The 26,831-nt window shown below is 39.1% G+C and overlaps 1 protein-coding gene across 2 annotated transcripts in view; it reads right to left on the reverse strand.

Moving 5' to 3' along the window:
* The window catches only part of ELP3 (elongator acetyltransferase complex subunit 3), a 109,038-nt gene that overhangs the window by 67,801 nt on the left and 14,406 nt on the right, over positions 1–26,831 (reverse strand). For both annotated transcript variants that reach the window (XM_017884996.1, XM_017884987.1), the window contains 5 exons: positions 25,818–25,881; positions 23,036–23,104; positions 20,333–20,487; positions 3,297–3,458; positions 577–703 (listed from right to left, as the gene is read on the reverse strand). In XM_017884996.1, the coding sequence (XP_017740485.1) occupies positions 577–703; positions 3,297–3,458; positions 20,333–20,487; positions 23,036–23,104; positions 25,818–25,881 (577 nt within the window). The remainder of the gene's footprint in view (positions 1–576; positions 704–3,296; positions 3,459–20,332; positions 20,488–23,035; positions 23,105–25,817; positions 25,882–26,831) is intronic.

The following is a 26,831-nucleotide window of genomic DNA, read 5'->3' on the forward strand; positions in this document are numbered from 1 at the left end:
TCATGGGGAGGGGGGAGGGGGGAGGGATTGCATTGGGAGTTATACCTGATATAAATGACGAATTGATGGGTGCTGACGAGTTGATGGGTGCAGCACACCAACATGGCACAAGTATACATATGTAACAAACCTGCATGTTATGCACATGTACCCTAGAACTTAAATAATAAAAAAAAAAAAGGAAAAAAAATTAAAAAGCCATTTAAATATGTTAACATGTTAACAGCGACCATGCCACAACATGGAAAAACGTTTGTTATAATGTTAAGTGAAAAAACTATTACAATAATTTCCTATGTCATATATATTTGTATGTCTGTGTTATATTTGCAGAGACAACCTCACCCTCAAAAAAGCCTAAGCATAGAAAAATCTTGGAAAGAATCCATTAAAATGTTAAGAGTTTTGTCTGATGGGGCTGTGGGTGATGTCCCTTACCCTACTGTGTTTCTAGTATTCTATAATAAGGATGCATTTCTTTAACAATGGAAAATATCAGTAAACAGGCAACAAGAGCAGATGGGATAAGAAACATGCAGAGGCATTCTGAACGCGCCTGGCTGAAGCCACACTTACTGTGAACTGTTCAATGTCTCTCTCTAGTCCCACATTTGGCAGGTCAGGCATCATATGCGCCACCACTTTGAAACCGGAATCTTTGGCCAGGTGAAATGACTCACACACTGCCTTCACAGTGTGACCCCTAAGGAAAGAAAATCACTACCTGTGAAAATCACTACCTATTTGTGTAAATAGGTGACAAAGTTAACACAAGGAACAGGGGGAAACAATCTCTGAGACAGGTAACAGAAATTCCATCACCAAAATCATATGGCTGGGGGAAAAGACACCTCAGAAAGTTATTTTTTACATCCCCACCTCTCAGAAGGCCTGGAAGTAAATAACTTTATTTCTGAGATATTTCTCAGAAATTCCCTTACGCATCTACTCAAAGTCTTGAAAGTAAAGCACTGGGGTAGCAAAAGTTAATGTGTATTAAAATTATTTGGTTTAGCATCACCAGTCAAAATAAGCTTATGAATGTAAGTATCTGTATTAAAAATTAAAAGCTCAAAACCATGCAGAAGCAGCAAGCTGCTATGTTCTTTCCTTTAAAGATCTTGTGAAATTATTTGTAGACAGAGAGGAAGACTGAAACCTATAAGACAAAATAGATTTCACTGATGGTTTTGGAGGAGCCTTAAAAAACAGTAGAGAGAGAGAATGACTTAGTGAGAAGGCAGAGTCATTTGGGGTCACGTGGATAAATCATCTTAATTTAGCATTCTAGAGCCACATCCAGCAGGAAACAAGTCCTAATAATAGTTTTGGGCAACTAGACTGAAGCCTTGTGGCAATCCTTCCGCCACCAAGGTGTTCCCATTCACGGCAGAAGGATCCTAAAAACCACAGACTCCATCTCACTCTCTCAGAATGCTCCCATCCATTTCCATGACTTCAATTTCTAATCTCTTTTTGCTAATGACTTCCCAATTCCTAGGACAAGGCCAGGCCTGTCTCCTGAATTCCAAACCCAAATAACCAATACTTTAAAGCAGCACTATTTAAAATAACAGCCACTAGGCACGTGTGGTTATTAAAATTTATATTTAGAAGAATTAAAATGGAAAACTTGGTTGCAGGCACAGAACATTTTGACCACTGCTGAATTGTCTATTGCCTAGTCCTGCTCTAAAGCCAACCTTCACTTGGCTATTCTACAGGTACCTGAACCTTAGTGTAGCCAAATGAAACCTATGCTCTCCAAGCCTCCTTGACTTCCCATTCTCTCTTATCCTCACTTCCAGTCACCAAGCACCACCATTCACTTCTTTCCAGGACATCGGTATTTCCTGCTTAATTTCTGTAACAGCCTCGTACCCGATCTCCCTTCCAACTTGCTCTTCTCTGACCTGCCCCTCACACTGTAACTAAGGCATCTTTCTAAGCTGCAGATATGCTCCATCACATTGTAGCTTTAAGCCTGCTGGTGGCTTGCTCCACTGGATTAATGTCCAGCCTCCCTGGGCTGACTCTTCAGGCCCCTAATAATCAGGCCCTTTGTTTGTTTTTCAGCCTTATCTCTTATCATTCTCCTATCTCACATTCTAACCAAACTAAGCCACTCCAAATTCCCCAAATGTGCCACGCACTCCCATCTCCAGGAGTTTGTTCATATGTTCTTTCTGCCTCAATCTTCATCTTCTGCACCTGACGAACTCAGACTCTTCCATGAAGTCTCAACTCAGATGTCGTATTCTTCAGAAAGCTTCACCTTCCCCTCCATCTGCACAGGTGTCTCTCTAGCACAGCCCTTGAAGGCTACACCACTCCACGGTTTCCCTAGTTGAAGCCTTTTCCCACATAAGAGCATCCTATTCAGTTACTCTTTCTTCAACATAATATCCATGAGATTCTTCCCCATGCTAAAAAATATTCAACAGATCTCTATTCCTTAAGGGAAAATTCCATCCTCCTCGGCCTGGCATTCCTCTTGGTTGTTTCTAAGACGCTGATCAGTGCTTGTCTCCCTAGTTCCCCTCTGCTTCCTTCTCCTGGCACAACACCAACCACATCTACCGAAACCCTACAGAATAAAGGGGCCTTTAACATCCAACTCAACACATCCTTCCTCCGAAGCCCACCATTACAATTCTTGGTCAATCATCTCAGCTGCCTAATAAACTCTCAATTGTCTCCCCTACTCCACTAATTTAGCAATTAACTGTGAAGCTCCTTATACAGTTAACCTTTCACGGGCAAACCTTTCACGGGCATTTTCTTTTCAACTAAAAGATATATTTCTAGAGGGAGCATAATAAAGCTCTAACAACTCTTATTTCCTTCTTTCCTTGCAGTCCCAAATTTCTCAAAGTTAACAACCATGGCATCACCATACTTTTTGCTAGTTGGTATCTGCTCCACAAAATGAATCTCATCAACATTACCCTGATGTTCTTTTACTCACTCTTTTGTTTTGGCTTTCTCTCCTGCTTTAAACTACTAACCCTGAGTCCTCTCCCTTGCTTTCTATATGGACAAGGCTGCTTAGGACAAGAAAAGGGAGAGAGATGAGCATGTTTACAGGCTGCTGGAAAAGAGTCACTAGAGAAAAACTGAAAATGAGGGAAAGAGGGGATGGAAGTAAGAGGATAGACAGAAGAAAGAACTTCGAAAAGGAGGAATACCCATACTTCTTTCCCTAAGGTCAGAAGGAAGAAAGGCTGGGTATGAATGTAGAGAAAACTGGTGAAGCTGGAGGAAGGCTTGTGCAAGATCACCTGCCACCATCTTACCTGTTGGTGTCTCTAGCCACATCTTCATAAACGCTCTGCACCCCAATCTCCAGCCTTGTGCAGCCATAGGTCAACATATCACTTAAATGCCGCTTCATGCAGTAATCTGGTCTGGTCTCTATAGTAATTCCAATACACTTTGTGAGGCTTCTCTCAGAATACCTGTAGAGCAAATCTAAAATAATTAACCTGTTGCAGGTTTTAAGACATTACTCCCTCTCAAAAAAACTGCCTTCTCTCTGTCCTCCTAGCATGAGATAGTGGTAAAGAGTGTAGGCTCTGGAACCAGGCTGTCTAAGTTCAAATCCTGGCTCTGCTACTTCCTAACTATGCACATGAGGATGCTATTAACCTCTTTGTGCTTCGATTCCTTTATCTGCAAAATGAGGATAATATACTATCTACACCTCATAGGATTGATGTGACTGAGCTAGCATAGTAATGTTATTATCATCATTATCATTATTATTCTCCTGCAGTAAGCTGCAACCATAATCTCCTTGAAAGCAGTGATTTTAACTGTGAACACCTATTTTTCAATTCCTAGCAACCATTTTTCACATAAGTGAAAACCATCTGCATTATTTATTTCCCACTCTATATTTTGAGTCATTTTAAATGAAAGAAAAGGGGGGGAGGGTATATGTAATGATTACAGGAATATTTTAGATGAAATGTCTTCTATATACACAAAAGTCTTTTCACCGAGTCTATTAATCTTAGCAATGATTTACGAAATTACCAATCACTTTTGTCTTTTACTAAAATCACGTATCAGAGTAGCAAGCACCACTTTAGATTCATGCAGTTTGAGTTAGTGGCCTTAATGATGGCCAAAGAGGCAGAGAAGTAAGTCTCTTGCTAGCAGGGCTAGTGAAGTGAGGGGACAGGAGCTCACATTTACAGTCTTTTGTGGGCCAAGCTCTGTGCCACATACTCTAGTACTGAATCCTCCCACCAGCTCTATGAAGTGTGATGAAACTGAAGTTGAAAGGGAGTAAACAGCGCGTTCAAGGGCACAGAGCTAATAAAATTGGAGTCAGGATCTGAAGTTGGGTCCACCTGACTTCAAAGTCCTTGCTCTGTATTCCAATTACCACACTGTTTAGACAACTCAGCATGGACCCCAGACTTCTCTGCTTTTCAACATCTCTCAATTTTTTCTTTTTTTGATTCGGAGTTTCACTGTGTTGCCCCGGCTGGAGTACAGTGGCGGGATCTTGGCTCACTGCAACCTCCACCTCCTGGGTTCAAGCATTTCTCGTACTTCAGCCTCCCAAGTAACTAGGATTACAGGCGCATGCCACCACGCTCAGCTAATCTTTTTGCATTTTTAGTAGAGATGGGGTTTCACTATGTTGGCCAGGCTGGTCTCGAACTCCTGACCTCAAGTGATCCGCCTGCCTCAGCCCCCCAAAATGCTGGGATTATGGGCATGAGCCACTGCACCCGGCCAACATCTCTCAATTCTTAGAACCAACCATTTTTCTTAATGCACCCTTCTACAATGTTCTCAATTTTGGGGAGAGGATGAGAGAAGCCTTAAAAAAAATTGCCATTTATTTTCTTTCTTTCTGAAGAAGTTCATTGCTCTTTATTGAAAAGTAAAATCATAAAATTTCTGTAATTTTTGTAACTAATTCCGTGAGGCTCACCTTTCATTCTTAATTGTCAATAAAAACGGACTTATTTATTGGTAATAATAACTAAGAAAGCTAAGAATCACCAATCTAGAGAACAAATTCTCAAGTCTTTCATTCTGGACATTTGAACTCTTTTGCATTGTTTATTTCTGTATTCCACGAGGTTTTAGGTAGGATTACCAGAGGCAACAGGACTAAAGGTAAATGAGTAGTTCAAAGTCACTAAAAGATGAACTATGAGACAGAAAAAAGGCTCAGACCTTATCAAATCTTGCCTAAGACAGGATTCAAACTAATTTGGCTTCTCTGAAACAATAGAATCATCAGGTCCTGTGCCTCTTAAACAGGTGGGTACTAAGGCACGCAGTAACAGGAGTACATGATGCCATAGGAGAGACTTAACACACCTTCCTCTAGCATCAAGTATTGGGTTTGAGGGAAAACATTTTTCAAATAAAAATAAATATTCATATACTATGAAGAAGGCACACAATACAAAGGTTAAAAAAAAAAACAGAAAGCAAAAGTTCTAAATGACTACGTTTTAAAGGTAAATGAGAATATCCTAGAATGAGGCATTCCAATTGGTATTTTTTAAAAACCTGTAGTTATTTCTTAACAGTGATACCATTAAGTTAGCAAGCGTAGTGGCATAATAGTAGCTTACATCACTGGGAAAAACTAGAGGGGAGGCAATTACACAAATGGGAATCTGTGTAGAGGAAAGAGAAAATTTATTAGCTAGTCTTCCTATTGCACAGAATGTCAAAGGCCCCACCAAGGACATACAGAGGACACTGCTGTACAAGGTCTCTTTATAAGTCATCAGAATATAGTACAGGCCATAGAAGGAAACCTTATTCTCAAATAATAATTTAACTCCATTTCAAAAATGTCTTTCCTCAGGCAGGAAATGTCATTACCTTTTGCATTAACAGAAATGGAGGAAGAAAAAAACAACTCAGGTTTTGAAAAGTCAATATTTTATATTTATAAAAGGCTTTCACTATATTTCCTCTTTCCAGAATTATAGTTTCATCCAAAAGCAATTAAACAGAAATTTGTATCAAATTTGAATGACAAAACAATGAATTTTTCCCATAGGCTTACTGTATTCTCATGAAAATTTTTGGATAATACTATATCTAATCCTACATCTCACTAAATCTAATTATTCATTTAACAGGGATGTAAACATATCAACATAACTATTCTTTAACATGCAAATATGCGCATACAGGCTTCCAACCAATCTAAGCTGATATTTTATGGCCTGCTATTAATGTGATCCCCTTGTATCACTAAGGTAGCTATCCAACAGTATGTGCCATTTAGACAGCCATCCCAAAGCATGGCTCTCCTTCAGTACCCAGTCCAACTCCCATACTCTTGGGGGCTACAAGTTCTTCTGCATGCAGCAACTCTGTCAACTTCTTGAGAGACAAAGCCAAGACTCAAAAGGGATCCTCTCATTCCAATTCTACTGCTCTTTTTGTGGTATTACAGATTCATTTTAAGCCTGTACAGCCCAACAATATGGGGCTATGTTGAATCCTACGCTTTTCTGTATGCCATAGGAATGGCACCAGCTATAAAAGATGCTAATGTTCTCTGTGAAGCACAGCTTAAGCCAAAACCTTATGCTGACAGAATTTTTAAAAATTGTGGAGCAGGGGTGAAGAGAAATGGGACAATAACCCAGGAATTTAAAAGCAAACAAAACCCAAAAGCTACCAGCCTTCAAAACAGAGCTCCAATACATTTCTCCCCCGATGACATCTTCCCAGAACCCCTCCGCCCCCAGTGAGATCTCAGCGCTCCCATTCCCAAAGCACCCTGCCCACACTACAAGTAGTCTGCCTTGTTATGTGTGGATATGTCTGTCTCTCCATCTGGACAGGAAGCCTCTGAAAGCTGGCAGTCTCAAACACGTCTAGACGCTAAAAGGCTTCAACACTAAAAATTGTCAATTAAAAAAAAAATTACAAATTTGAAGAAGGAATAAATGAATTAGGCATAATCGGGAACACAGGAGGTCTCTCTTCACTCCAACAGCAGCCTCTAGATACATCTACAGCTTATCTTTCCTCTTGCAAAAAGTTAACCTTCTGGTGCCTAGCAGTAGGCCAGGTATTCTTCAGAAAGTAAAACTATAATAGTTCTTGTCCCAGACATGCTTAAGGATCTAGCTGGGGGGATAAGACTTACAGAAAAAAAAAAAGAAAGAGAGAAACGACTACAGAACAAAAAGCTAGAAGTGGCAGAAATATAAATAGATTTAGATTGTTTCTTGGGAAGCATGTTTCTATTTCTGGAAAGAAGAAAGCGACCTTTTGACAAAAGCACTATCCATCATCACCGTCTCCTTGCACTAAGGGCCCAACCAGGCGGACACTGATGGAAGGAAGATAGCACACTGATTTTAAAGTCTCTTCATTATTATCTTCTGGAAACTATCTTTTGTTTCACTCCAAGAAGCTGTGGTATCAGACAGGGCACCTCTCATTACGAATAATTCGTGGCAGCTCCTCTTTCAAAACCTCTGTCCTTACTGCAACTGGATGTGCCTGAGTCTAGTCTTGCTTAAACTCTCACAAGAACTCAAGGCCAAAGTTCCTGAACGGCTTACAGAACATTCCCTCTGTGGACATCCTGCAACCTCATACTCAACCTGCTCAAACCAGACCACACAGTAAAAAATGGTACAGAGATGAAATATTCATTTTCGTTAGTCACAACATATAATCTTTTCTCCATCTATGGTCCCAAAACAAGTCAGTGGAGTATACTCACTTCTTTGAACAGCCAGATTTGTTTGAACTGTTGATAACACCTCGAGTTATTGGTGTAACTCCTTGGCAGCAGCACCACGAACAAATTCCTCTTCTTAACTATTACCATATCTTGAAAATATCTCAATAAAATTTGAAGTTCTGCCCAATGCTCTGTTAGTGATACTCTAGACTTAAATGAGTTGTTTGATGTGCTTGAGGATTTAAAAATAACTATTCCGCCCAATCTTTTTTTGAGATGGTAGTCAAGTCTGCTTGCTCGATATTGGTGGTTTTGTCATGAGGTTCTATAAATTAACCACTGCCCAACACAAAATGAAGTAACAAAGAACAGAATTTTGACTTAAAAATGAGTACTACCTATGAAAAACCAACCTGGTGGCACTGTAGCTTACAGACTAATCAAAGACCGTTGTGCCCTATCATATTAGCTGGCAGGGCTTAAGATACATAAAAACAACCTATAACATTTTGTTTGAGGTTTGATTCTGTTCATGGCTGACAAAAACTATCATTTTGTAGTCCCCTCGTCTAGCTAAAGAACGAGCAGCAACACATTATTAATAGAAAAGAAAAAAGAATCACAGATATTATATTCTTTTAATATTATATCCACATTGAAATTTAAGGTTTATATACATAAAAACATAGAAAATGATTGTCAGAAAGTGGTTGCTAAATGAAGAATAACTTGTGAACATATCTTTTAGATAAAAATTCTCATTCCATTAGAAAGCTTCAAATCATTGATGACAGATATAATTTTAGAGATAATATAGTCCTACACCTCCTCATTTTTATAGATGAGGAAACTAAATCACACACACAAAATAGTGAATTAAACCAGATAATAATGCAAAATAATAATATAAATAAGTCTGGAGGCTATGTCTCCTGATTCTTTTTTTTTTTTTTTTTTTTTTTGAGACGGAGTCTTGCTCTGCCGCCCAGGCTGGAGTGCAGTGGCCGGCTCTCAGCTCACTGCAAGCTCCGCCTCCCGGGTTTACGCCATTCTCCTGCCTCAGCCTCCCGAGTAGCTGGGACTACAGGCGCCCGCCACCTCACCCGGCTAGTTTTTTGTATTTTTTTAGTAGAGACGGGGTTTCACCGTGTTAGCCAGGATGGTCTCGATCTCCTGACCTCGTGATCCGCCCGTCTCGGCCTCCCAAAGTGCTGGGATTACAGGCTTGAGCCACCGCGCCCGGCCTATGTCTCCTGATTCTTAAGGGAAAGTTCTTTCCACTGCATTCACTGAGCATTTACTAAGTACCAGAATTCTACGCTTAAGGTATTGCACTAGATATAAGGAGTCTTCTCCTTTTCTCTTAAGAAGACATTCCCTATTAAAGGATATAGAAAAAAATACATTATAAAGAATTAGACCACAATAGTGTTCATTACAACTATTATTCTTGGCTACTGAAAATCAAAGTGAGGAGATGATTAAACTGGTAGATACGAATCAAACCATCAGCTTAAATTGATGTATCAATAATTACAACAAATGTTAACAGACTAAACACTCCAATTAAAAGGCAGACACGAGCAAAATTGATTAAAAAAAAAAAAAGACCCAATTACTGTAGACTTCTGTCTAAAGAAATGCATTTTCAAGATAAAGAAACATACGGGTGGAAAGCAAATGGATGGCAAAGGATAATACACAGGGCAAACAGTAAGCACATGAGGCTGTGACAGCTAAATTAATGCCAAGTAAACTGCCAGACCAGGGATGCGGAAGGACATCTCATGAAGATAAAGAGGTAATTTCATAATGGTGAAAAGCTCATACATCAGGAAAACACAGCAATCATAGATGTGTATGCACCTAATAACAGATTTTCAAAATAATTACATTAAGTAAAAATTAATATAACTGAAGAGAGACATAGACAGTTCTTCAATCACTGTTAGAGATTTCAATCTCTTAGCAATTGACAGAACTACAAAATAATAAAAAATAAAATCTACCTGAACACCGCTACCAACCATCTTGGTTTAATTGATATTCATAGAACATGACACCCAGCAACTGAGAATATACATTTTTTACAAACACACATGGCATGTTCACCAAGAGAGACCACATATGCTGGGCCATAAAACAAGTCTCAATACATTTTAAAACACCAAAATTATACAGAGTAGGTTCTTTGGCCAAAATGAAAATAAATTAGAAATTAATAAGATATCAAGAAAAACCTCATTGTCTGGAAATTTGTAAATTAAACACCCCATTCCTATACATTCCATGGATCAAAAATATATATATATATAAAGGGTATTAAGAAATATTTTGAATTGAATAATTAAAATACAACACATCAAAATGTGTGGGATTCAGCTAAAGCAGTGATTTGAGGAAAAGGTCTAAAATGATGGCCAACCTTTTTGTTTTTTTTGAGAACGAGTCTCATTCTGTTACCCAGCCTGGAGGGCAGTGGCATGATCTTGGCTCACTGCAACCTCCGCCTCCCAGGTTCAAGCGATTCTCCTGCCTCAGCTTCCCCAGTAGCAGGGATTACAGGTGCGCGCCACCACACATGGCTAATTTTTGTATTTTTAGTAGAGATGGGGTTTTGCCATGTTGGCCAGATCTGCCCACCTCACCTCCCAAAGTGCTGGCATTACAGGCATGAGCCACCGTGCCCGGTCAAGCTTTTACTAGAGAAAGAAGAGGAATTAAACCGAAAGGAAGTGGAATAAAAATAAAAGCAGATTGGCCGGGCGCGGTGGCTCAAGCCTGTAATCCCAGCACTTTGGGAGGCCGAGACGGGCGGATCACGAGGTCAGGAGATCGACACCATCCTGGCTAACACGGTGAAACCCCGTCTCTACTAAAAAATACAAAAAAACTAGCCGGGCGAGGTGGCGGGCGCCTGTAGTCCCAGCTACTCGGGAGGCTGAGGCAGGAGAATGGCGTAAAACCCAGGAGGCGGAGCTTGCGGTGAGCCGAGATCCGGCCACCGCTCTCCAGGCTGGGCGACAGAGCGAGACTCCGTCTCAAAATAAATAAATAAATAAATAAATAAATAAATAAATAAAAGCAGAAGTCTACAGAGTAGAGGAAATAAACAAAACCAAAAGCTACTTCTTTGAAAAGAACAACAAAATTGATAAGCCCCTAACTAGGGTAAACAAGAAAAATAGAGAGAACACAGATGATGGGTATCCGGGTTGAAACGGGGTGACCACTAAGATTCCACAGACATTAAAAGCCTAATAAGGCAACGTAATACCAAAATATTTGACAAAATGAATGAAACAAAATCCTTGAAAAACATAACTTATTAAAATGGACACAGATGAAACAGAAAATATGAATAGCTCCATATCTATTAAATGAACTGAATTAATTATCTAAAACCCTTCCATAAAGAAAATTCCAGCCCTAGATAGTTTCACTGGTGAGTTCTAGCAAACATTTATGGAAGAAATCACATTCATGTTACATGAACAGTTTCAGAAAACAGGGAGGGAACAACACATCCTTACTTGTTTTGTGAAGCCTGAATTATACTAATACCAACAACTAATACCTGACAACAAAATTATAAAAATTACAGGCTGCCACCCCGTATAAACATAGACACAAAAATCCTCTACAAAGTATCAGTAAGTTGAATCCAACAATATGTAAAGATGATGACATAATAGGGTTTATCCTAGAACTGTGAGGTTTAATGTTAAAAAAAAAAACAAAATAATCCATATTATCACAATAAAGGAGGAAAATCATATGATCATTTAAATAGATGCAGAGAAAGCATTAGACAAATGAGTTAATGACAAACCCTCTCAATAAACGTATTCAATCTAATACAGGTAACTATAAAAAATCCACAGGCAACACTGCACTTAATACTGAAATAAAAATGTTTTCCCTGTATCACTGGGAACAAGACAGAGAGGCCCACTCTTACTACTTCTGTTTAACACTGTACCGAAGGTCCTAGGCAGTACAGTAAGGCAAGAGAAAGAAAAGCACGCAAATCCAAAAGGGAAAAGTAAAATGCACATTTGCAGATGACATGATTGTTTAGGAAGTAAATATTAATGGATTTACAAAAATAGCTTTTAGAATTAAGTAGTGAATTTAGTAAGCTCTTATGATATAACATTAATATATAAAAATCAATTGTATGTATATATATATTAGCAGCAAAAATTTGAAAAAATGAAATCTATGGCTGGGCATGGTGGCTCACACCTATAATCCCAGCACTTTGGGAGGCCGAGGTGGGCCGATCACTTGAGGCTGGGAGTTTGAGACCAGCCTGGCCAACGTGGTGAAACCCCATCTCTACTAAAAATACAAAAATTAGCCAGAGATGGTGGCGGATGCCTGTAATCCCAGCTACTCGGGAGGCTGAGGCAGGAGAATGGCTTGAGCCCAGAAGGTGAAGGTTGCAGTGAGCTGAGATCGTGTCACTGCATTCCAGCCTGGGTGACAGAGCGAGACTCCCACTCAAAAATAATAATAATAAAAAATTTTAAAATGAAATTTACATTTCATTTACTGTAGCACCAAAACACATACAAATATTTTGAAAAAATTTGTTTACAAAAGGCTTACAAAATCTCAACAACGAAGATTGCTAAGAGAATTTAAAAACCTAAGTATACAAGGAGATAGACTATGTTCGTAATTGGAAGAAGCAATAAATTGTCAATTCTTTCCATTTGTTCTATAGTTTTAACACAATTCTAAATCCATTATACTTTTTAATAGACTTTGGCCAGCTGATTCTAAATTTTACATAGAAATGCAAAGGATCTAGAATTTCTAAAGCAATTTTGAAAAACAATTACAAAGTTAGAAGACTCACATTACTTGACTTCAAGACATCCTAAAAAGCCACAGTAATCAAAACAGTGTAGCACTGGCATAAGGATTGAAAACAGATCGATGAAACAGAAAAGAGTCCAGCCCACATCTACTGAGTCCTTCGATTCTTAACAAAGGTGAAATATAATCCGAATGAGGAAGGAAAGTCTTTAAAGAAGTAATGTTAAAGCAACGAGATGTCTATATGGGGAAAAAGAAACCGTGATCCCCACCTCATACTACACATAAGAATTAATTCCAGATGGAACATAAACCTGCAAGTGAAAGCTCAAACTGTAATTAGAAGAAAACACAGGAGAATATCTTTGTGCCTTGGGAATGTGCAATGGTTTATTAGAGACAATACAGAAAAGCAATAACCACGAAAGAAAAAACTGCTAAATTCTACTTTATCAAAATTAAAAACTGGCTAAAATATATCATTAATATAACAAATAGCCAAACTGCAGACTGGGTTTTCATATTTGCAAAATATAGAGCTGATAAAGGACTGGCAGCTAGCATACACAACCACCCAATCAAAAATGGGCAAAAGATTTTAACAGATACTTCACAAAGGAAATATACAAATAGCATAAGCACATAAGTGTTCAACATTATTAGTCATCAGGAAAAAGCAAACTAAAACCACGAGACACCATTATACACCCACTAGAATGGCTAAAATTAAAAAGACTGACAACACCATATGTTGGTGAAGATGTGGTACAACCAAATGCTCATACATTATTGGTGGGAGTACAAATAGTAGAGTCATTTTGGGAAAATGACTGGCAGTTTCTTGTAAAACTAAACTTATATAGCAATTCTATGTCTATTTATTCCCCAAGAGAAATAAATACATATAGCCACAAAAAGACTTATACAAGAAGGTACACTGAAGTTTTATTCATAATGGCCACAAACAAAACAGCTCAGGCATCTATCAATAGAATGATGGTAAACAAACTGTGATCTCTGCATACAATAGAATAACTCACCACTAAATAGGTAACAACAAATGAATCACCCAACAACATGGATAAATCTCAAAATATTATGCTCAGTGAGAGAGGCCTACAAGAGTATGCTATATGGTTCCATTTATATAAAGTTCCAGAAGAGACAAAACTAATCTGTGATGGGGAAAAAAATCAGAAGAATGGCTGCCTCTGGGAGGCGCAGGGGAGGATTTACTAGGAAGAGGGATGTGAGAACTTTCCCCAGAAACATTCTGGGATGACAGTGACATTCTGTATCTTAATAGGACTTTGTAGCACAGGTATATGCATTTGTCAAAAATAATCAAATGGTATATTTAATATATGTGTTTCTCGTATATATATTACGCCACACATTGTTTTGTACTGTATGTAAATTTACTTCGAAGGAAAAACACTGCAAACAGTGAACACTAGTCAGTGATATGCATGATGAAGTATCTGGGGAGAAGCATAATGAAGCATACAACTTACTATGAAATGCATCAAAAAAGAGCGCAAGTATGCATGAAAGAGACTGATGAATGGATACTGGAACTGACAGATATGTGATAAAGCAAGTATTATAGAATCTAGATGATGGGTATGTGGATGCTCATTGAAAACTGTTTAATTTTTATTTGTTTCAAATAAAATGCTGAAAGAAAAACAGTATCAACTCTCTTAAAGTGACTAAAATTGCATCCTACGTTCTCCGGCCAACGTTAAGGATCCTGGTCACCATGTATGGAAATCTGGGTGACCAAAAGAGAAAGTAAAATGGTCAACAGAAAAAGTGAGAGGTAGGGAGTATCAGTGTCAAAGCCCAGAAATGCAGAAGGCCCTGAGGGCTGCCAGAAATGAGGCCCAGGGCAGCAGGGACACAGTCAGCCACTCTCAGGCCTCTGTAGGTTCCTTTTGCTTCTGTCGCAGCTCTGCAAGTCTATGAAATTGTCTTCTGGGCCTGGTACCTAGCATTACCTAGCACTTCAGCTTTTCTAAGACAGGTAAGAACACAGTTGGAGGATTTAAAGTCATTAATGGGGAGGAAAAAGAGGAAGGAACGGAAATGAATTTAAAATTCCACAGGGAGAAAGTATGACTCACCCACTTTTTAATGGGTAACTACCCTTTTAAATTGCATCTTGTGAAAACAGCCAAGGAGCCTTAAAGATTGAATGTAAAACTGCTTCTGGGCAAAGCTGATTAAAAAGGAATAAAACCCTTTTAAAAGGTTGTTCGAGTTATTTGGCAACATTTGCATTCTAGTGAATGGGTGACTCAGACCCCACTACCGGTCTTTTTCATCTCCAGAGCCTGATTGTTACCCGATGACAGTCACCAGTAATTGTTGCTCTCTGGAGACTACTGAAGAATCTCAGTCCAGCTGATAGTACTGAGTGATTAGCACTTTGCTTGATTTAATGAGCCTTCACAAAAGCCATACCTGTTTTGTCCTTGAACTCTCTGTTCACTCAACTTTCGAATTTTTCCATCCGCAAGAATATGTAACACATGGCTTGCTACTAGCTTGCCATAAATAATAACCAGGCTCTCTGCTTGCTGGGGCTTTTCTTTACCTTAACTCCTATTATTTTAAGAAGCAAAACTTTAATTAGGTTCAACATATGAAAACACAGCAGGGACACCTGAGCTAACACAGCAGTAAAACTTGACCCTAATGTGAACAGACTGTTAACCTTAAATGCTGCTTGCTGACTCATCGGTCTCAATATATCATCTTTAACCTAATTTAAAATTAATCTTTAAAAAAACCCTGCTAAGCTAATGAAAGTCAGTTTACATCTATGTAGTTCAGCAAGCAAAAACCAAAGTAAAATAAACAAAGTTCATCACCTTACATCTAAGAGCGGTGGGCTACGCTGTGCAAACCAACCAGTTTTCACGCATACGCTCTGTGCAGGATAAGAGAGAAGGGCAAGGTCAAATCCAAACATTTCCGAGGGCCACATTATGTCAAAACCACAACTTCTCTGGGCTGTTTTTGATTTCACAATTATGCCAACACTTGAAAATACTTTCTGTCTCTAGTTCTATAGCACAAACGAGACTATTATTTCTTCAAATACAAAGTTTCCCTCAAAACAAATACAAACTCTATTATGAGGGGTCTGTAGTAAAACTCTACCCCAACAAAGAAACAAAATGCCACAAATCGGGTTTTTTTTTTTTTTCAGATTATCTCACAAAAATATAGAGACTAAGAGAAAAGAACAAAGCATTTAAAATGTGTGTTGGCAGAATTCAGTGTAATTTATTGATGGTTTTATGGCTCCCAGACTGTACTTTTATTACTTCTCAAGAGCCATTCATGGCATGTGTTGCAATGAAAACCCAAATCGTATATAAATTTTTATCTGAAAATAAAGTGTTTGTTGCCCTCTTGAGGTATATTCAAGAACAGAAACAAAACAACACTGGCACTGCCTAGAATATTACTGAAAGAGGCTTTCTCTTTCACAGGGCTTTTTTCTACAAACACTGAGTTCGCTGTACTAGACAACCCTATTTTCAACCCAATGATGGACAACTTACATTCAAGCACCACTAGCACTAGAACATTTCTGCAAAAATGAAACGTTACACCAAGAATAAAGCAAAATTTTTAGTTTCAATCGATGAAAATGTCAAACTAGATACATCCTAAAAGTTCACTATGCAGATCTTAGTTGGCCTGCTTCATATACCTCAGGTGACCCAAACTGTAGGTGATGAAAAGCTTAGTGGCAAATTTGTATGGGGGAGACAGGCAAGTCTAAGATATTTACAGCTCAATTCCCCTTAATATGTAAGGTCTTCTTATCTTGAAGACCTGGTACCACTTTCACCCTGGTACTCCTCTTTTTATCTTGAAGACCTTACATATTAAGGTCCAAGAAGGGAGTATAGAAGTATATAAGCGTGCATAGAAAAACTAATCTTGATAGATGTCCCTGCCAGGGAATTTTCAGAGCTGAATAAATTGTGGTCAGTAACCCTCTGAGAGAACATTCTGCTGCCATTCCCGTCTCCTGGCTTTGAACTAATAAAGGTTGGTTTTCCTCAATTGCATTTTATCTAAGGTATAGTTTGATTTTTCAGTATTATTAAGAGTAATTAGCTGGATGATATCATTACTCCTCTAAAGTTTGAAGACTTCAGCGTTTACTAAGAATGACTCATTAATGATCAGTTTTGTTTTTTTTTTTTTTTTTTTTTTGTGACACAGTCTCACTCTGTCACCCAGGCTGGAGTGCAGTAGTGCAATCTCAGCTCACTGCAACCTCCAGCTCCTGGGTTCAAGTGTTTCTGTGCCTCAGCCTCCCGAGTAACTGGGACTAGAGGCACCAGCCTCCACACCCAGCTAATTTTTATATTTTTAGTAGAGAGGAAGTTTCGCCATGTTGGTCAGGCTGGTCTCGAACTCCTGGCCTCAAGCAATCTGCCTGCCTCGGCCTCCCAAAGGGCTGGGATTATAGGCGTGAGCCACCACGCCCGGCCTCTTGATCAGTTTTGAATGAGCAATAACAACATAGTCACCATCTCATCTGCTATTAAAGCCCCTGCAGGAGGAAGAGGTCATAATGCCACAGGTCCAGGTTCACGGACACAGAATTCGCCTGTTACATTCCCTAGAGTCAATCGAACAGAAGTGGGATGCTGTGCACACAAACTCTCTCAGCTGCCGAATTTTTCACATGGGCTCTTTGAGCTACCCTTGGTATTAAATTTTATGAAAAAGCTCCTCTCTTCTTTTCACTTTTACAAACCCAAGGAGAACAAAGGAAATTAAGCGGGTAGGGGAGTACAGAGGGCACAAAAAGATGTGACTGCCCCCATTTCCAAGAGGCATCCATACTCAGGTCATTAGCTAACTGATCATTCATTTGAAATTCATTCATGCATTTACTTGTGCTTACTATGTGCCAAGAACTGCTTTACTTACAGGGTAATAAAAACCACTCTTAGGTCTACTCAAAATTTGGTCCCACACAAAAAATCTTAAGAGGTGGCACTATTTGAACAAACTTATAATTAGCTATATGAAACCCCCACCCCATATAAAAAAGAAGCCAGAGAAAAGCCTGAGGTTGGTAGGGAAGGGGGGCAAGGAAAAACAGGCCATATTCCTCCCAAGACCTTCAAGCTCCGATGATGTGCACACACGTGCACATACATACAGACACACTCACATTCTGACACCTAGCACAGCTTGCAAAGTTAGGCTCTGAAAGCAAAGCTACCTGGGGTTTACATCCCACTCTACCACCAACCATCTCTGCAACTTTGGGCAAACTGCTTCATTTCTCTGTGCCTCAGCTTCCTCACCTGAAAAACAGGGATAATCTGAACACTTAACTCAAAGGTTTACTATGAGTATTAAATAAGTGAATATTAAACACCATGACAACATGGCCCACTGTACATGGAACAAAGGGAAATATCCTCCTTTGCTCCCATTTCCCATGTCCCTTCCTCCTCAGCTCTAAGATCTATGATGACCATTATTCTGCCACCTTTTCTATGCATTTATATACAGATGTGTATGTGTGTATGTGCATGAACACACAAATAACGGGATTGTACTGTAAGCATTGCTCTAAAAATTGCTTTTCACTTAGTATACTTTGGAGATCCACAACTGTCCCATGAGGTGGTCTCCTCCATTTACATGGTTGGCAACATTACCTATGAGCTGATAATCCCCAGTTTTGTACCACCAGCTCAGACTTCTCTTGTATTCAGAGCCCACTGACATCTCCACTTGAATGTATCAGAGGCACTTCAAACTTTACACACCCAAAACAGAACTCTTGATTTTTCTCCCATTGAGATTTTTCTCTGCTTTTTCCGCTGTTTTTTCCACCTCAGTATACAGCCATACCCTACCTTCCTACCATTTCTGACAGCCAGAACCTTAGTGCCAGGCTTAATCCCTTCCTCTATCTCAATCTCCTCTCCATCACCACTGCTGCCGCCCCCAGCTGAGCAGGGATGGATGTAATCAGATGGCCTTCTATCTGGTTTCCCACTTTCACCCTGGTACTCCTCTAATCCATTAGCCAGACAGTAGACAGAATGACCCTATCTGTTAACCAGAACATGCCACTTCCCCTTCACCTGCTTCCTACTGCATTTCAAATAAAATTTCAACTCCTCAAAAGCATGTATCTTGGCCCTTACCTAACACTTCAACCCCATCTCATGATGTTCTTTCTCTTGTTCACTGCGATCTGACATGGTTTGAGTGTTTGTCCCCTCCACATCTCATGTTGAAATGTGATCCCCAATGTCGGAGGTATGGCCTGGTGGGAGGTGTTTGGGTCCTAGGGCTGGATTCCTCATAAATAAATGGCTTACCACTGTCTCCCTGGTGATAAGTGAGTTCTCGCTCAGTTGTTTCACGTGAGATCTGTTGTTTAAAAGAGTGTGCCACCTCCCCAACCCGTGATGTGATGTACTGGCTCCCCCTTCACCTTCCACCTTGACTGGAAGCTTCCTGAAGCCTCACCAGAAGCAGATGCCAGCACTATGCTTCATGTGAAGCCTATAGAACTGGAGTCAATTAAACCTCTTTTCTTTATAACTTACCTAGTCTTAAGTGTTCCTTTATAGTGACACAAATGGATTAACACAAGATCTAGCCATGCTGGCTTCTTCTCTGTCCCTAGAACACCCAAGCTGTTTCCCATTTCAGGGCCTTTATCTTATCCTTTCTGCTGCTGGCCTAACTTCTCCTTGTACTTCAGGCTCAGCCTAAACATCACCACTTTCCAGGATCTAAAACAGCACACAGTATCTAGTGGGCCCTCAAGAAGGATTTGTTAAGTAAGGAAAACAGTAACTATCCAGGTGTTCCCACAATTCCTGAAAACAAAAACTATTTTAAGACTTTCACTTCTTAAATCACTGAACTACATACTAACCTGTAGTATTCTTCTTGCTAAAATCAAGGAGTCAAAATAATGCATAATTTTGTCAACTAGAATTCAAAATGAGTAAATTAACTTGTGGTTTGAATAACACATGATTTGACAAACATGAGTTTGTCCCCTCTAAAACTCATGTTGAAATTGTCATTGTAACAGTATTAACAGGTGGGGCCTTTGAGAAGCAATCTGACCTTGTGGGTAAGATTAATGCCATTATAAAAGGGTGAATTAGCCCGCTTTTTGTTTTTCTTGCCTTTTGCCATGTGATGACGTACCCTTGCCAGATGCCAGGACCTTGATATTGGACTTCCCAACCTCCAAAGCTGTGAGTCAATAAATCTCTGTTCATTAAATTACCTAGTCTCAGATATTTTGTTACAGCAGCACAAGACAGACTAAGATCCCAATCATAAAGTTATTATTTAATAATTATGAAATATGTACTCTAAATTAAGTTTTTAACTACCAGTACCTTGTTTTGCTGATTTTACAGCAGTTAAATGTTTCAAATAAAGCACACTCCCAGTCCCCTTCTTAGGTGGGCTGAAAAACTTAATTAGGCCAATCACAACTACTGTTGTTTAGACGAGCCTAAGGCTGAAAAGACCTTCGTGGACCATATTTGGTGAATCTCTCTGTTTGAGAACACTACTATGTCAACAAACTATATTCATTTTTTCTTTAAAAGGATTATTTCAGTGAAAGGATTATTTCCGTGAAAATGAGAACTTTTCACGAAACGAGAAAGACTATGAGAAGTAAGAATGTGGATGCAGGGCAGAAGGCATTCTCGCAAGCTAATGCTAGGAGCATAAACTGACAATCACTCTGGAGACTATGATAAAATAAGAATTTCTTACTTGACTGCCTCGTAAATATTGTTGGAAGTATGTCCTGATAAGGCATCATGTAAATTTCGAATAAAATAATCTCTGTATTCTTCTGGAAGAGCCATAAACGTTCCACCCATCACAATAAACTCCACTTTATCCACACTATGACCAAGTTGTTTTAACTGAAAGACAAATTCATCAGCATTAGAATGATGTAAGCAAAAGCAACTACTCTAAGAAGGCATTGCAAATCTCTTATTTTGCGGTGTTTTCATCAGTAGTTTAAAAATCAGAAGTAATGAAACACATTCAGCTAATTCTGTGGATAAAAAATAGGCTCGTCTGAAAGAAAAAAGTGAGTACAACTCAAATAAGGAGAATGAGAACATAAAATAACAAATAAGAGGTGTGACTTTAATACGTACAAAGTGGAAATTTAAAAACATGAAGAATATAAACTAGAAACCAGTAAAGACAAATATAATACAATATGCAGAATAATAAGTATTTATTGATCATGTATTTTATGTCAGACTTGGTGGTAAGCCTAGGGGACAAAAAGGTGGCATTTATGGTCAACAATGATACATGAATGATTATGTAATATAATAAGAATTTGATGTAATGGAAGAAAACAAGAATAAATTAGAAAGAAAAATGAAGACAGCAGTCTAAAATTGATGGATGATTCTGGGCACAGGAGGCACTTCAAATCTGCTTTCTAAAAAAAAAGTGAAAGTCTGATTAAAAATGAAATATTCAGGCCAGGTGCAGTGGCTCATGCCTGTAATCCCAGTACTTAGGAGGACCAGGCTGGCAGATCACCTGAGGTCAGGAGTTTGAGACCAGCCTGGTCAACAAAGTGAAACCCCATCTCTACTAATAATACAAAAATTAGACAGACGTGCTTGTAATCCCAGCTCCTCTGGAGGCTGAGACAAGAGAATGGTTTGAACCAGGAGGTCGAGGGTGCAGTGACCCGAAATTGCGATTGTGCCACTGCACTCCAGCCTGGGCATTAAGAGTGACACCTGTTTCAAAAAAATAAATTAATTAATAAATATTAGGTCTCCTCTACTAGGGAAGAGAATGATACCAATCTTTCATTTTGTTGACTACAATAAGCCAAGATTCTAATTTTTAAAAATAGGTATTGACACTAATTTCTGAAAATAGCAAAAAAATTTATACAGAAAAACTATATATATGCATGTGTGTACATATATCAACACTAAAATAATACTCTATTTCTATATCTATCGTTGTTTCCAAGAGATACTCATCAAAATTACCCTGGTAGCTTTTTAAAATATCTTGCTAGAACCTTAAAGCTGACTTAATCAGAACACCCAGAGGCGAAGATCTGACACGTTTTGGAGAAGTTACTCAGGTAATTCTAGTGCATTTAAGAAAAGAATCACTGCTCTATATTCATTTCTAAATCTTGTAAATTATGCTCCTTTTTTGGTAAACATAAACATTTCATGCTTAACAGTTTTACATTTTAAATGAATTAACTATCATAGCTCAAAAAGAAATTGAAACAAAGGTCAGTTTAGAACCCACTTTTTGGAAAAATGCAGGCTCCCCCAGGTGGGGTCCTCTCCTGTCACTGACAATCCTGTTCCTCATATGCTTGGGTGACAGCAAAGTGGATATGAAAACTGAACAGTATTCACCAATAAGCCAATAAATAAACCCAGACACAACTCATCCACTATAGCATGTATTACTATCTACTTTAGACTTGGATGTGCCTACTATACATTACTGTTACTATGGACAGTGCTTTACATTCTTTAAATTGGACAAGTTTAAAATAAACTTGTAAATAAAGAAAATCTGTATTAATGCTCAGATTTCTTGAACAGTGCAAGGTCATGTACGTAGTACTTGTTTTTGGTCAGCTACACCAAGGTATAATTTACATACGATAAAATCCACTAACTTTAAGTGTACAATGGATGAGAGCATTTAGAGCTATCTACCCACCACCATGACCATGATATAGAATAATGCCATACCCCCACAAGTTTCTTTGTATTCCTTTGTAGGAAATTTCCTATTTCCACCCAACAAATCTGTCACAATACTTCTTTTTGAGACAGGCTCTTGCTCAGTCACCCAGGCTGAAGTGCAGTGGTATGACCACAGCTCACTGCAGCCTTGACCTTCTGGGCTCAAGGGTTCCTTCCACCTCAGCCTTCCAAGTAGCTAAGACTTCAGGTGCACACCACCACGCCATGCTAATTTTTTTATTTTTTGTAGATGCGGTTTTGCTATGTTGCCCAGGCTGGTCTCGAACTCTTAGGCTCAAGTGATCTGCTGTCACAGCCTTCCAAAGTGTTGGGATTACAGGCATAAGCCACTGGGCCTGGCCAGTCAAAATACTTCTTATTCTGACTTTTGGAAGTTAAAAGTCAACACATCCACCTATTGTCTAAGAACTTTCATACATTTTTATTCCACAAATTTCATACTACTAATAATTTTCTACAAATACAAAAAACTTAGAGAATATAAAACCCTTAAACAATAAATACAGTCTTTAAAGAAAGCAGTGTTTTTCACCTTGCTAGGCATGGCAAATCCTCCCTCAGACGGATACTGAAAACTTAAAAGGGGAAAACACATTTTCGTTATTTCAGGTTCAATTTGACTCAACCAACAATGACTTCTTAGTAAGTATAAACAGCTAATTTTTTAAAAACATGTTTTTAAAAAATGTACCTGCTCTATTCGGTGTCTTGTCTGTAGGAAAGGGTCATATCTGGCACGGATAGCTCTCATGGAGGTTGGCTACAAGAGAAAAATATTGTTATGCTCACACTGAATTAAAATAAAAGTAGGCCGGGCGCGGTGTGCTCAAGCCTGTAATCCAGCACTTGGAGGCGAGACGGGCGGATCACAAGGTCAGGAGATCGAGACCATCACTTGGCTTAAAACCCCGGTGAACCCCGTCTCTACTTAAAAAAATACAAAAAACTAGCCTGGGCGAGGTGCGTTGGAGCGCCTGTAGTTCCCAGCTACTCGGGAGCTGAGGCAGGGCGAGAATGGTGTAAACCCGGGAGGCGGAGCTTGCACTGAGCGGAGATCCAGCCACTGCCACTCCAGCCTGGGTGAACAGAGCAAGACTTCCGTTCTCAAAAAAAAAAAAAAAAATAATAAAATTAAAATTAAAATAAAAATAAAATAAAAAATAAAATGTAGTTTCAAAAGGATTGTATTAAAAAAAAAAAAACTCTCCATGGTTCAGAACACTGAAACATGGCTTGTACCCCCATTAATTTTTCTCAGTCTTGTCAGGGTTCAAAACAACGTTCTAAATCACATCCGGCAGGTGTCCACCCGCACTGTCATAAGCACCTCAACAGCAGGGTGTCTCCTTGGATCACATCTGTCTTTTGTATAAACACGTCTGGAATCCCGGGGTCACCAAAGTGTTCTGCTCACAGACACAGACGTGCATACATATTCTAGAGTCATGTAATAAAGTAACTTTTAAATAAGCTTCTAAAATACCACACAATTTTTAATGGCTACCATCATACAGTGGAAAACTCTACAGCCACAAAACAATGTACCGACATAAAATGTTTACTAAAATATTGTAAAATAAAAGGCAACGTGAAAGAGGACTCTGATATGCGACCTTATATGGAATCAGTCGAACAAAGAATATGTCCAGGTTGAGCATCCCTAATCCAAAAATCAAAAATGCTCCAAAACTCAAAATTTTTTGAGTGCCAACATGATGCCACAAGCGGAAAATTCCACATGCAAGTACTTAATACAAACTTTGCTTCATCCACAAAATTATTACAAATACTGTATAAAATTAATTCAGACTAGGTGTATCAGGTGTACATAAACCAAAAATGAATCTCATGTTCAGACTCGGGTTCCACTCTCAAGATTTCTCATTATGCATATGCAAATATTCCAAAATCCAGAAAAATCCAAAATCCGAAACACTTCTGGTCCCAAGCATTTCACATAAGGGATAGGCAATCTGTGTATGCTGTATTCCCTAAAATATCCCTGAAGGATGGGGAGGAAATAATAGACGACACTAAGTGGTAGGGGGAAGAGCAAAAAATGGCTAGGGGATAGGAATAAGAGGAAGCCTTTTCACAAAATCATTCCTCTTGTATTCTAAAAAATTTGAACCCTAGAAAACAGGAAAAAAAATGAAAACACATATGAGAAAAAAGTCACAAGGTTTCCTGGCTTCTGAGCTCTTCTGAGGAGAGTGACTCCTTCAAAAGTGCCTCACTGGCCTCCTGCCTTCCTTCTGGTTCCCACTCTAACCCTTTCTCTACATGACCATCAAAATGATCTTTAAAAAAAACTCTATTGGATTGTATCATTCCCCTGCCTTAAATCCTAATAGCTTCTCATGACTCCTACCCTAAAATGGAAACTCCTTAACTTTGCTTACAAACCCCAGCTCATTTGCCTCCCAGCCTCATGCTTCCCTCACTCTCTGCACTGCACAACACCCCCATGTCTTTCCCTCCTTGGGTCTTATTCTAGTGACTTCTCTGCTAGGAATGCCCCTTCCACATATTCTTAGGACTAGGTCCTTGTCATTCAGACTCCGCTTCAATCTTACCTCCTCACAGAATCCCTTCCTAACCACCACAGCTAAACCATCTCAGCTGCCATCACACCTCTGCTTAGCATTTTTTGAGTGCCTGATACTTTTTCTTGTGTCTTTACTGTTTACCTTCCATTATTAGAATACAAATTCCAGGCTGGGTGCAGTGGCTAATGCCTGTAATGCCAGCATTTTGGGAGGCCAAGGCGGGCGGATCACTTGAGGTCAGCAGTTCGAGACCAGACTGGCCAACATGATGAAACCTTGTCTCTACTAAAAATACAAAAATTAGCTGGCCGTGGTGGTGCTTGCCTGCAGTCCCAGCTACTTGCGAGGCTGAGGCAGGAGAATCACTTGAACTCAGGAGGTGGAGGTTGCAGTGAAGGAGATCGTGCTACTGCACTCCAGCCTGGTAACAGAGCGAGACTCCATCTCAAAAAAAAGAAGAAAAAAACATGTAAATTCCGGAAGACAAAGGGACCCTCTCCATTTTCCACTGCTAAAGCAACAGTACAATGTAGCGGTGAGCAGCAGAGTTTGAAACCTGCTTGTCTCTTACTAATAGTGTGTCTTTGGGCCAGCTGTTTAAGCCCACTATGCCCTAGTTTCCTGATCGGCAAACTGGGATAATGATAGTGTCTATCTTCAAAACACTGCAATAAGGTTTACAGTTATAAAGCACTTAGAACAACGTTTGGGATAAGAAGTGCTTACGTAAGTATTTCTCTAGTGGCTAGAACAATTTAGGACACTAGTAGACACTGGTAAATATTTGGTGAATGAACAGCTTTCATAATCAAAAAACAAAACAAAACAAAACAAAAAATTATCAAAAAGCCAGTACTGGTAAAACCATACTACAAGTAAAGCATGATGCAACACTTCATCAGGACGGCCTCAAAGTTACTGTACCTCATAGCCAGTGTAAGACTGAGTGGAATACTCAAAATCGGAATCAGGTCCACCAGGGCAGTATCTGCCAATACAACAAAAGAATAAGAATGTCAGATGCAAAACTGAGTTCAACCGGCTGGTTCCAAGCATCTACCGTCTCCATAGAATCCTGATAACAAACGAGCTTCCTTTTCAAATCCTAACAGAAGAATCTACCTTTGCAGTATCTGTAAATAACGTTATTTTCTACCAACAAGTAAATAAGATAAATATGTAAAGGGACACTATTACACCCATTTTCAAAATACTACCGTTGTGGTTATTTCAGAGGTTTAAGCTTTTAGAGACAAATAACAAAAATGAAGTTTTCCTAAGTTTGAATCAATACTCAATGTTCTCTTGGGAACCACACTCAAGAAAATCTTTCCCCCTTTTTATCTTCCTACCCAGAATCATGCAAACTTTTCTGCTAATTCTTTCAAATAGGTGAGTTTGAGAAATCTAAAGGTTACGTATAAGGGTAATTTTTTATTTTGATACGTTTCTGATCCAAATTCATTTTAAATTTCTGACGTGGAATTTTGGCAGCTCATATTCCCATGTTTCATTTATGAGTTAAACAGAATGTGCTGTTTTGAGTTGCATATCCCAATGTCTACTATTTTGAGTTCCATAACCTACATTTTTAAAATTATATATTGCAACAAATTAAAATATCCATATGTTCCAATTTTATTTATTTATTTTGATATGCAGTCTCACTCTATCACCCAGGCTGGAGTACAGTGGTGTGATCTCGGCTCACTGCAACCTCCACCTCCCAGGTTCAAGAGATTCTCCTGCCTCAGCCTCCCAAGTAGCTGGGACTAGAAGCACATGCCACCACGCTCAGCTAAATTTTTGTATTTTTAGTAGAGATGGGGTCTCACGGTGCTGGCCAGGCTGGTCTTAAACTCCTGACCTCAGGTGATCCGCCTGCCTCAGCCTCCCAAAGTGCTGGGACTGTAGGCGTGAGCCACTGTGCCTGGCCCC

The sequence above is a fragment of the Rhinopithecus bieti genome, unplaced genomic scaffold (genome assembly GCF_001698545.2).
Source record: "Rhinopithecus bieti isolate Rb0 unplaced genomic scaffold, ASM169854v2 scaffold_315, whole genome shotgun sequence".
In the NCBI taxonomy this organism is placed as follows: Eukaryota; Metazoa; Chordata; class Mammalia; order Primates; family Cercopithecidae; genus Rhinopithecus; species Rhinopithecus bieti.